The following is a 12,536-nucleotide window of genomic DNA, read 5'->3' on the forward strand; positions in this document are numbered from 1 at the left end:
TGCTATCTTCCTTTAGATCTAAAAGTAAAGGCCACTCATTTGCTGGTAGAAGAACTCCCAACACTTCCCATAGCCCAACAAAGCCATCATCTCAGACAGAGGTCCTCAACCTACGAGACAGAAAGCCAGGTGGACATAAAGGCAGAGAGGAGCTAGAATTTCCCCCTGCCAGGGACACTGAAAGACTCAGACAAGAGCTTCTAAGCATCTTTCCGCAACAAGATACAAAAGTGGACTTTATCCTGCACAGCGAGCCAAACCTGAGTGATCTCAACAAGCTCTCCGAACTCATAATTAGCCTGAAGTTTTAAAGCTGGTAAATATCAGGACATGTAACAAGCCACACACTGTACAAACCACTCGTTTTAATAAATTGTTTTTTTTTTTTTTTTTTAGAAAGATGTTTTTTATGTAGAGTATTTAATATTTAAATACAGCTATTTGCAGCACAAATTGCTTTGCCTGTCAAACACTTTCCCCAAAAATAAGTGTATGTGTGTGCTGTACTGTCTGCCCTTCTATGTGCTCTTTGTGGACTGGTAAGGCGAAAACAAGTGCAGAGAAAAACTGGAGCAAAAATGGAGAAGCAGCTGAAACCTGATTGGTTGCTCTTGGCACCTGCTCCATTCTTGCTCTTATTTTCTTTGCATCTTATAGGTGTGAGATGAAGTGTAATTCTTTTTACACCATTGCTCAGTGTGTCAGTCTTAGTAATTTAAATTAGAAACAAAAGGTTTTTTTGTGTTTATTTGTAAGTGGTAGCTGCAGTGATACTAAATAAAATTTATAAATGTATTCTAAGAATAGGTACCTACTAACCTCCATGTGCTCCGCACTGTTGCTCTATGGACCTTGAAATGTCATTCTGTAACCAAAGGGGGTTAAGGCTACTGTTATGTCTACAGATTGACTGTTTGTGGTCGGGTGCAGGGAAACTCCCACCACTAATTGGTAGAGGTCATGAACAAGCTTTTCCCGCCTTAGAAAACTGTCTTATGCCTCCCTCCCTTTCCATGTATAGCAATCACCCTCTTTCAGGTACGGGAACCTCCCATTTCCAGACACAGCCCCACATGCACATCCATACTTCCTTTTTCCTTATTATGGGAAACTCCCATTCTATGAGCAGTCCTTGTACAGCACCCTCAGAATGACTACCTCCCTCTTCAATCTGCAGTCCCCTCATCCGTGTACAACAGCTAATCTCCAGTGTGCAGCAACTCTCCCTCAACACAGCTATCTCTGGCTCTGGTGATGATTTGGGCACCGCCATAGGCCGTAATGTGAATTACGGCATAGCGGCGATCAGTGACTAATTTGGGAGCCGGAGTTCAAATTAGAAAAAAAAAAACTAGGTAAAACTAGGTAATTTGACCAATGTCATCAGCCAGTGCCCGAATTTCATGCTACCCCCTCTCCCTCTTGTGTTGCTGCAACTCAGGGGGAATAGCATTAATGCCGCCCCAGATTTTCAGCAGGCGCAAGGTGAGCAGTCTTCAGCTTCACCGTGCCCCGAAATTTGACAGTGCCGATTTTAAATGTACGCCCCTCCCTGTCATTTCCTTTCAACCAAAAAGATGGCTTCTCCCATGAAATCACAAACATTTGCCTGTTCTTTTAAAACAGGGTGGGTAAGAGATTATATTACCTATCTATTTTAACCACTTGCCGACCGCGCACTCATAACGCGCGTCGGCAAAGTGGCAGCTGCAGGACCAGCGACGCAGATCTGCGTCGCCGGCTGCAGGCTAATTAATCAGGAAACAGCCGCTCGCTGTCAATTCGCGGCTCGCAGGCTAAATGTAAACACAAGCGTAAATAATCCGCTTTGTTTACATTTGTACAACGCTGCTAACAGTAGCAGCGTTGTACTAGATCAGCGATCCCCGGCCAATCAGCGGCCGGGGATCGCTGTCACATGACAGGCAGGAGCCTGTTAGACCCTGCACAGGACAGATCCGTTCCTGTGCAGCCTCGGTTCTCCGGGGAAGGAAGGGAGGGAGGAGAGGGAGAGGGGGAATCCTGCGCTGGAGGGGGCTTTGAGGTGCCCCCCCCCTCCAGCCACACGCAGGCAGGAGCGATCAGACCCCCCAGCACATCATCCCCCTAGTGGGGAAAAAAGGGAGGCGATCTGGTCGCTCTGCCTGGTGTTTGATCTGTGCTGGGGGCTGTAGAGCCCACCCAGCACAGATCAGCTAAATCAGCGCTGGTCCTTAAGGGGGGGGGGGTAAAGGCTGGGTCATCAAGTGGTTAATTACTAATGTAACTTAACCGCTTGCGGACCACGTCACACCGATGGGCGTGGCCACGGCGCAGCTCCAGGACCGCCTAACGCCAATCGACGTAAGGTCCTTGGGGCAGGTATTGCAGGAGATCGCACGCGCATCTCTGCATGAATGACGGAGCTCCGCTCCGCCTTCAGTCTCCCAGATCGCCGCTAGGAGACTGTTACACGGCGAAACCACCATCTAATTACCGTGTACAGCACTGCGATCTAAGGCAGCGCTGTACTGGGGACAGCCGTGTGACACAGCTGTCCCCTCCAGAGGCAGGGAAGTGATTGGCTGTCATAGGCTGAAGCCTATGACAGCCAATCACGCTGATTGGCTGGCGGTGGGAATACAGAAATAAGCTGCAGTGGCCCAATTTAAAAAAAATTGCCTGGTCTTTAGGGGGTTTAACACTGCGGTCCTCAAGTGGTTAATGACAGTATGTTTGTTTAGGCTGAAGTTCCTCTTTAAAGTGGACCTAATTCCCCCTCATCTGTGACTAATCACCAGTGTAATTTGATCTCTCAGCTGCATCTGCTGGCTGCCTCGGCAGAACAGCTAACGTGTAAACACAGTGTTAACCCTCGGGGCGTAACTAGACTTAACAGGGGCCCCCTTGGTCCCCGAACCCCAAGTAGGTCAGGTAGTCCGTAGCCGGTTAATGGCAGCAGAGAGTGTTCTGCTGTGAAGCAGCCTCTGGAAGCAGGAAAAATTACACATGCTCCTGCACACGTTTTTTGTGAGCAAACAGGGAGGGTTTTTTGCTAGTTGGCTGCAAGTGCAGTTGAGTGGAGGAGGGGCCCCAAAAGCCTCTGCCCCCCCCCCCTGTGATGGCCGGGGTCAAAGGGGTTATTGTTCCCATGTTGAACCTATGTCTGCATCCATGAAAGCAGGAAGTAGACACACTGCAGACTGATTGCAGGATTTGTATCGGTTGTAACAAAGAAACGTTTTTTTAAGGGTTATTATGTGGTTGCTTATCTTTTAGAGTGGAGAGGAGGTTCGGAGTTCAGGTCCGCTTTAACAACTACAGATCTAAGGTGTAATGAAGGGTAAAATGTATCTTCACTTTCCTAAAGAAAAAAAAATCAAACTATTTCTGTATAGTTACAAAATTAAGAAACTATTACGCAGACATACCTAAATGTGGTCTGTCTCAGATTACTGCATGAGCTTTCCTGGTTTCACTGTGAAACCTGCCTTGCATGGATTTTTATTATTATATCTATATAGCGCCAGCATCTTCCTGGGCGCTGTACAACAGAATACAGGGTATAACTATACAATATAAACCAGTGGTCCTCAAACTAAGGCCCGTGGGCCGAATGCAGCCCACTGAGGCTTTTTTTGCCCCCCACCCCCCCCCCCCCCACACACACACACACACACACACACACAAAATGTACTACTACGGTCAGCTACATCTTTAAATATTGGTGGTCCACATATAGTATAGCAGTGCTGGCACCACTCATCCACATGGAAGCCAGAAAGCAGTAATTCGCTAGTTTCCAATCAAATTCCACATCAGATGACACTGCTGTCCAATTGGACTTCAGATTGTCACCTGGGTATGCTTCACTGTCTGGCCCGCAAAGACATCATTTTATGTATTCTCCGGCCCCCCAGCAGTCTGAAGTATGTTGACCCGGCCCTCGACCCAAAACGTTTGGGGACCCCTGATATAAACAATACAAGACAATATTCTCCTGGCTCTCTGCACACATACCCAGCATGCTGGCAGATGTGCAGAATTAATCTGTCATTGTAGTAAAAAGGATGCAAACTATCTTATTTAAGCCTTACCTAGAATGCTCCCGGCTACATGAGCGGCACGGCCCTGCCGGTGGCCTCAGGCTGGCGACCTCGTCCGGTCGCCTGCTGCAACAGAGAGGACCCCTGGCCACCAGATGGGAGCAGAGCTGTGGCGAGGGACACAATCTTCCGGGGGCTGGAGGAAACCCCAGGTAAGTAGATCTGCTTTTTTTTTTTTTTTTTTAAACACCTTGGATGGTTCCCCAATCCTGTCCTCAAGGCCCACCAACAGTACATGTTTTGCAGGAAACCACACACATGCACAGGTGGGGTAATTAGTGTCTCAGCAGAGCTGATTACCTCTGTGGATTTCTACAAAACATGCACTGTTGGTGGGCCCTGAGGTTTAAAGCTTTTGTACAGACAAATGAGAAGAGAATTCTGGGTACCTTTAACACCAAGTTGTAGATTGTTACCATAGTTCTCAGATAGGGTCTTTAAAACATTACACCAGCTAAAGACCGACATTGAAAGACAATAGTTAATGGCACCCAGTTTACAAAATAACTTCTGCAGTAATTATATAGATTTATGTATTGGAGTAGTGTTTTAACATCTGTGAAATTGTGAATTTGTCTAAATCCGCCAAATTAACTAATGAAATCTGATCAGAACGGTTTTCCATTTTAAAGAAAGTCAGTTTTTAATTAAAGCTTTTAGGAACAATCTCACAGACATCAACAATTACACAAAATCCCATTAATGTCAAGTCCTGAAAATCTGTGCATTTTATTCATGCTGTTCTAATTTCTCTGTGCTTTGTTAGCCTGATAAGTACAATTATGGATTGTTATGTGTAGAGAAACATTAAAAACATACAGAACTACTGATTACAGCTCATGGTCATAAGCTTTAGGCCTCTTTCACAGTGTGACGTTAAAACAACATTTGACGCAGAATAACTCACTGCAATGAAAAATCAATGCCCCGTTCACAGTGCACACGTTGCGTTGGTGACTAACTGCACATTAAGTGAAAGTACTGCATGCAGTGTGTTATGCAAGTTATTAGTTGCGTTGGACTGTTTGCACATGCTCAGTAATGACTCAGAAACATACTTTTCATTGCCTGTATGCAACCGTAACAGGGCATTAAGTTGCGTTGCGACTTTTTTGGGGCGTTGCGTTGTAATTTGCGTTGCGATTGTAACGTCGCATCAAAACCCAACACCCTACTGTGAAAGAGGCCTAAATGTGCACAGACGTAAAAGTATATTATATATATACATATATATACATATATATATATACACACACACACATTTCTTTTTCGCTACAAGTCTACTGAACTCAAAATAAAAAAAAAAATGTAAACTGTCTACTGAAATAGTTGTTAATCAGAATTTGTATCTAGACTGTCAGTGTCAGAGACTTAAAGGGAATCAAAAGTGAGGCCTCCATATTTATTTCCTTTTAACCTCCCTGGCGGTTTAATTCCCGCGGCCGAGGTTTTTTTTTTCACTTTTTTTTTTTTAGCATGTAGCTAGCCTAGCGCTAGCTACATGCTTCCCCCCCTCCCTGCGGCATCCCCCCGTATGTTCCGATCGCCGCCGGCGCTGCTTGCCCATAAGGAAATCCCATTCTGAACGGGATTTCCTTGAGGGCTTCCCCCGTCACCATGTTGACAAACGGAGTGACGTCACAGGGAGTCCCGATCCACCCCATAGCGCAGCCTGGCAGCGATTGGCCAGGCTGCGCAAGGGGTATGCGGGGGGGGGGGGGGCCCTGTATCTGCGGCGGGTAGCGGCGCATCGGCGGCGGCGATCAGACCAAACACGCAGCTAGCAAAGTGCTAGCTGCGTGTTTGAAAAAAAAAATATGTAAATCGGCCCAGCAGGGCCTGAGCGGCACCCTCCGGCGGCTTACCCCGTGTCACACACGGGGTTACCGCCAAGGAGGTTAAAGAAGAACTGTAGAGAGAGGTGTATGGAGGCTGCCATATTTATTTCCATTTAGGCTATACCAGTTACCTGGATAGCCTGCTGATTCTCTTCCTCTAATACTTTTAGCCATAGACCCTGAACAAGCATGCAGCAGATCAGGTTTTTCTGACAATTTTGACAGATGTGACAACATTTGCTGCATGCTTGTTTCTGGTGTGATTCAGCCACTACTTCAGCCAAATAGATCAGCAGGGCTGCCAGGCAACTGGTATTGCTTAAAAGGAAATAAATATGGCAGCCTCCATTTATCTCCCACTACAGTTCTCCTTTAACAGCTACTCTGCAGCTATATACTAAGGTTAGTTAAATGCATCTCATGTGTACATAAACACAGAAGTAAACTAATGCCCAAAAGTGAGAATGTCCCAACGCATTCTCGGTTTAACCTTCCTGGCGGTAAGCCCGAACTGAGTTCGGGCTATGCCGCCGGAAGGCACCGCTCAGGCCCCGCTGGGCCGATTTGCATAATTTTTTTTTTGCTGCACGCAGCTAGCACTTTGCTAGCTGCGTGCAGTGCCCGATCGCCGCCGCTACCCGCCGATCCGCCGCAATTCCTCTCGCCGCGGCCGCCCCCCCCCCAGACCCCGTGCGCTGCCTGGCCAATCAGTGCCAGGCAGCGCTATGGGGCAGATCGGAGTCCCCTCTGACGTCACGACGTCGGTGACGTCATCCCGCCCGTCGCCATGGCGACGGGGGAAGCCCTCCAGGAGATCCCGTTCTTTGAACGGGATCTCCGGATCTCCGATCGCCGGCGGCGATCGGAGGGGCTGGGGGGATGCCGCTGAGCAGCGGCTATCATGTAGCGAGACTTTGTCTCGCTACATGAAAAAAAAAAAAAAAAATTAAAAAAAAAAGATTTGCTGCCCCCTGGCGATTTTTTTGCAAACCGCCAGGAGGGTTAATAAGATTTACTGGAACCCCGTATCACCTGAGTTCAGGTGCATAGCTCTGTCCCTTGCAGAAAATGGCCGTGGCCTTCTCTATGGCCCAGTGCACACCAAAACCGCTAGCAGATCCGCAATACGCTAGCGGTTTTGGGAGCTTATTTCAGAGCGATTCTAGGTATGTTTAGAGAGGTTTTCTAAACATACCTAGCGGTTTTGCGTGCGTTTTTGTGTAGCAGATTACACATATTGTTACAGTAAAAGCTGTTACTGAACAGCTACTGTAACAAAAATGCCTGGCAAACCGCTCTGAACTAGCGTTTTTCAGAGCGGTTTGCGTTTTTCCTATACTTTACATTGAGGACGAAACGCTTCCGAAAACCGCAAACGCGCAGCAGGAGGCGCGTTTGCGGCTTGGCAAAAACCGCAAACCGCCGGTGTGCACCATCCCATTGCAATACATTAGACAAGCGTTTTTAGAGGCGGATGCGGCCGGCGGATCGCTCCAAAAACCGCTCGGTGTGCACTGGGCCTAAATCAGATATAGAAAAGGCAGCTGCCTTTTTCTGCAAGGTAGCAGGGCTACATGCTGGAAGCCAGCAGATATGGTGCTCCACAGAATTATATACAGAGGACATGCACATGTATGCATGTTAGCAATGACAAACCAAGATGGCTGAAAGGGTAGAGTGTCAGCTTCCTGGTCAGTATCTTTTTGTTCTCAAAAGCAGAGGTCATCTTAATATAGCTTTAAAATTCCTAAGCTTTGGCAGTGATGAAATGCCTTTAATGTTACAAGATTGTTATATGCGAGTTAGGAGTCTGAGTCATTGAATCAAAAACGGAGGAGTCGGATGATTTTTATACAGACTCCACAACCCTGCATGTCCAGTATGTACACAATGTTCTCCTTGTCTGGGGATTCACCAGGGAATAGTTAACGGATTGTTGGAGTATCCTAATCAAAATCACTTGAATATGAAGTTCACAGGTAAATGGGGTGGATGTTGTGTTAATTTCCTTGAACTTGTACTAGTGGTGTCTGGAAAGGGCCTCATTAAGAATATAGAATCCATGGCCACTAATTCTGATCTGAACAATAAAAGTTACCACCCTAATCATGCCTGTGGTTTGTTTCTGTATAGTCAGGTAGGACGATTGTAAAGGAACAAGCCCATGTGATGATAAAACGATTTGTCATTAAGAGGGTACAATGTAATGTTGTGAAAAAACACTCTTGATACAGTCAGATCATTCGATAGGGTTAGAAAAGGTTGAGACAGGAGGACAAAGAAAGTATATGGATCAGTTAGACTTTACATCTGATTGCACATCTATAGCTAATAAAATCAGGGAAGTGTTCAACAATAAAAATCGTCACAATCTGGTGAAAGATTTGAGTGTGGGTACAAGTCTATATAACCGACCATTGAAATCCTTTGGAAGAGACCTAACTACTAGGGATGATCAATGAGATGCACAGATTTCCATGTTTATGCAGGATTATGTAAATATGCATGCAAATATATGCAACTTGAAATGGGCCAATCAATTTAAACCTGGGTAGGACTTTATTGGTCCATTTTCAAGCTGCATATATTTGCATAAAAATGTACATAATCATGCATGAACTGGCAAGTATTGGCATCTCATTGATCATCTCTATGTGGCCACTAATACTGAATATCAAAAACCATCTATAGATACATGGCTGAGTGAACAGACCCACAGACAGTTATGCATGTAATATGTGCCAACATCTGTGCATACATTTTGAAAACATGCTCTGTTAAATGATAATCAATAGAAAATAGAATCCATGGCTTTATTTGCAGCGGGACAGCATTGTTTTTTTGAGAACTTCATGTACATAAGAACTATTCACATTTTGAGGATATGATATTGTGAAAAACTCATATATTCATACAGGGCAAGGTGGCACTCGTGATCCTGCATAAAGGGAAGCCCATGGGGTAATGTAGAAGTTTTTTTTAACTATTAGTGATTTATGGTGTAGGACCATTTTTAAAAACTGACTCAACCATTACACATAAGAAGGCTCCTTGGATTTCCAAAACTAAGGTGATGGCTGATGGGCCCCATTGGACCTTACGGAAAGAAATTAACCATTTCAGCCCACAGGGATTTTTCACCTTATGCATCAGAGCAATTTTCACCTCCCATTTATTCGCTAATAACTTTATCACTACTTATCACAATTTATTCATCTATATCTTGTTTTTTCTGCCACTAATTAGGCTTTCTTTGGGTGGTACATTTTTTACTAAGAATTTTTTTTATAAATGCATTTTAACAGGTTTAATAAGAAAAAAAATGGAAAAAATTTCTCAGTTTTCGTCCATTATAGCTTTAAAATAATCCATGCTACCATAATTAAAACCTATGTATTTTATTTGCCAGTTTGTCTCGGTTATGACACCATTCAACTTTTGTCCCTATCAAAATGTATGGCGCCAATATTTTATTTGGAAATAAAGGTGCATTTTTTCCGTTTTGCATCCATTACTATTTACAAGCTTATAATTTAAAAAAAAAATGTTCATAGTACACGCCCTTCAAAGTCATATTTAAAAAGTTCAGACCCTTAGGTAACTATTTATTTATTTATTTTAATTGTAATTTTTTGTCCCATCAAGTTTTATTTGGGTAATATTTTGGTGTGGGAAACAGTTAATTTTTAATGTTATTATATGTGTAAATTGTAATGTAAAAAAAATAAGTAGATGTAGTTTTACTATTTGGCCACAACATGAGTTGAGAGTTTATTGATAAGATGAGTTTATTTTTTTCTCTTTGTGCTTCTCGATCACCGTAAGCACAAGGAGGATGTAGAAAATTTTATTTGCAGAAAGACTGAAGCCTCTAGTAAGAGCGCTTCGGTTTTTCTGCTGGGGACACGGATCGGTGATCGGGAACCATGACCCTGTTCACTGATCCCAGGGCTACCGGGAGGATAGCACGGGAGCGCGCCGAAACGTGGCACCGCAGCAGAGCAGCCGCCTGGACGTGAGGATCACGTCCGGGCGGCAGAATTGGTTAAGCCAATCCTCTTTCTTTAGGTCGCTCTTTAGCGTGCAATCAAATTTATAAAAACTGTTTTATAGGTATTTAAAATTCTGTCTATGAAGGCCTGCAAAAGATGCATTATGCTGGGAAACCACTTTTCTAGGCAGATAGATGGTTTGATAGATCATTTCTGACATTTCTCACTTTCAATCGTTTTACCGCTCGATTTCTGATAGAAATGAATGGTAAATAATAAGAGAATCAAGCAGAAAAACGAATCGAAACACAATAGAACGGTAAATTGACCAAATGAAAAGCATCATGTAGTCCCAGCGTTAGTTCTGGTAACATTTTAATGTTTGCTCTGCTGCTTGATGCTGACAGCATCCCGAGCCTCCATTAATAGCCTTTGATTGATGCCCTGTTGAAGGGCTAAGTGACTGCCTCCAATGTTTGTAGGAATAAGCTGCTATCTGATGATAGGCCTGGTGCACACCAGAGGAGTTTCTAAATCTGCTGCTAATGTTATCCTATGTGTCTGTGCACACTGGAGCAATGAGGTTTTGTAAAGAACCCCATAGCATTACATTGGGAAGAGCTTTTGAAACCTCTAAAAGCTCTTCCCAATGTAATGCTATGGTTTTTTTTTTACAAAACCTCATTGCTCCAGTGTGCACAGACACATAGGATAACATTAGCAGCAGATTTAGAAACTCAAAACGCTCAGAAAAACTCCTCTGGTGTGCACCAGGCCTTAGAGTTCAGGGAACAAAAGAAAAAAAGAGATCCCTGCCTATGCCTCACTTTTTGGCTTTCCACAGGCATAAAGGAGAAACTCTCAGGCCCCATTCACACTTGCAAAACGCTAGCGTTTTGCTCTGACTTTTTTGGCGATTAACGCCATTCACACTTGGGGCGATTTCCCAGTAATTGCGATTAGCGCTTCTATAGCACCAAGGGCCCTTTTCCACTAGCACGTTTGCGCTAACTGAATCGCAAACCGCAAGCGATTTTACAATTGCTAGGGTTTGCTAAATAACATAGGAATCGCAGTAGGTTATTTCCACGACCGCGATTCGTTTTTGCCTCAAACGCGATCGCGCCGCAGAGCGATATTTGCTATGCACTACAGCATAGCAAAATCGTGAACGCAATCGCCGGAACTTTTCTGCACTTTGCTATTCAGCATTCGCTAGCGTTCAGCTTGAACGCTAGCGATTGCTAGTGGAAAAGGGCCCTAAACGCGATCGCAGGGAAATCGCCTGAAAATGGTGCAGGCTACACATTTTTTATGAGCGATTTGATTAATGCAAATGGCCCACTGAGAACAGGCCCATAGGTTATTATTGCACTAGCGCTTTAAAAAGTGCTAGCGATTGAGCGTTTTGCCGAAATCGCCGGCAAAACGCTCTAGTGTGAATGGGGCCTCAGATCATCTTATAAACCTATAAACAGTTACCACTGCAGGTAGCTGAGCGGCATGTCTGGCTACCACCTAGTGTCAAGTCTTGTGAACTACAACACTTTTTTGGCATAAAAACAAAACTTTTTAATGCCATCCTTTTTAATTCTTGTTCTGGTAATATTGGTTTTAAATTCCACAATTCTTTTTAGCCTTTAACGAACATTGTATGTGCCCTGACCAAGTTACTTTGAAACTCTGGTTTTAAAGGGAAGGTTCAGGGAGGGGATTAAAAAAATAATACATTTCCACTTACCTGGGGCTTCCTCCAGCCCGTGGCAGGCAGGAGGTGCCCTTGCCGCCGCTCCGCAGGCTCCCGGTGGTCTCCGGTGCCCGACCCGACCTGGCCGGCTGCCAGGTCGGGCTCTTCTGCGCTCCATTTCCTGGCACTTCTGCGTCCCACGCCGGCGCACTGACGTCATCGGACGTCCGCCGGGCTGTACTGCGCATGCGCAGAACTACTGCATAGTAGTATGCGATTTTTAACCACTTCACATCGGGGCTTTGTCCCTTAGGGGCATAGCTAAAATGTCCTCCTCCGATCCATATTTAATCAGCAATAACTGTATGACACCTAAATGAAATATATATTTTTCAAGCCTAACTAGGCTTCCACTGCATGGCTTTTTTCCCCTCAAACAATTTTGTTTTCTATGTATTTCAATGGGAAAAAAAAATAGAAAAAAAATTCAGTTTTATTAACTCCAGTTTAAAAATAAAAAGCGCTACTGTAGATAAAACATTTTTGGGGGGCTATTTCTACAGTTTATCACAAAACTTGTATTCCCCGTTTGTCATAAATTAGCTAGCATCCCCGTCATACTCTCCTGATGATGTAATTAAGACATCCAATGACATTTATTTATGTTTGCAGAACAATGCATTTCCATTTAATGGCTAGCATATATAAGTTGTGTGTTCTAAATTGTCAGTATACAGGAATAAAAAGTCTGAGGAAGGCTTCATAGTGCCCCCCCCCCCCCCCAAAAAAAAAGCTTTCCCCTTTTCTTGTAAGTTAGCCAATAAATGGTATCGTCCTGATTCAAAACTTTTTTCCATAAAAACTTAAAGAACCAGAAGGTGACAGATATATGGAGGCTGACCATTTATTTCCTTTTAAACAAAGCACATTGCCT

At 44.3% G+C, this 12,536-nt stretch overlaps 1 protein-coding gene across 4 annotated transcripts in view; it reads left to right on the plus strand.

Annotated features, from left to right (window-relative positions):
• The window catches only part of LOC137521846 (protein KHNYN-like), a 43,357-nt gene extending 34,499 nt beyond the window's left edge, over window positions 1-8,858 (plus strand). For 3 of the 4 annotated variants that reach the window (XM_068241671.1, XM_068241652.1, XM_068241661.1), the window contains one exon: window positions 17-5,767. In XM_068241671.1, the coding sequence (XP_068097772.1) occupies window positions 17-311 (295 nt within the window). In that variant the 3' untranslated portion in view covers window positions 312-5,767. Of the gene's footprint in view, window positions 1-16; window positions 5,768-8,840 lie in introns of those variants that run through there. The other variant, XM_068241681.1, reaches the window with a different exon arrangement.
• The last annotated feature ends 3,678 nt before the right edge of the window (window positions 8,859-12,536 follow it).

The sequence above is a fragment of the Hyperolius riggenbachi genome, chromosome 1, assembly GCF_040937935.1.
Source record: "Hyperolius riggenbachi isolate aHypRig1 chromosome 1, aHypRig1.pri, whole genome shotgun sequence".
In the NCBI taxonomy this organism is placed as follows: Eukaryota; Metazoa; Chordata; class Amphibia; order Anura; family Hyperoliidae; genus Hyperolius; species Hyperolius riggenbachi.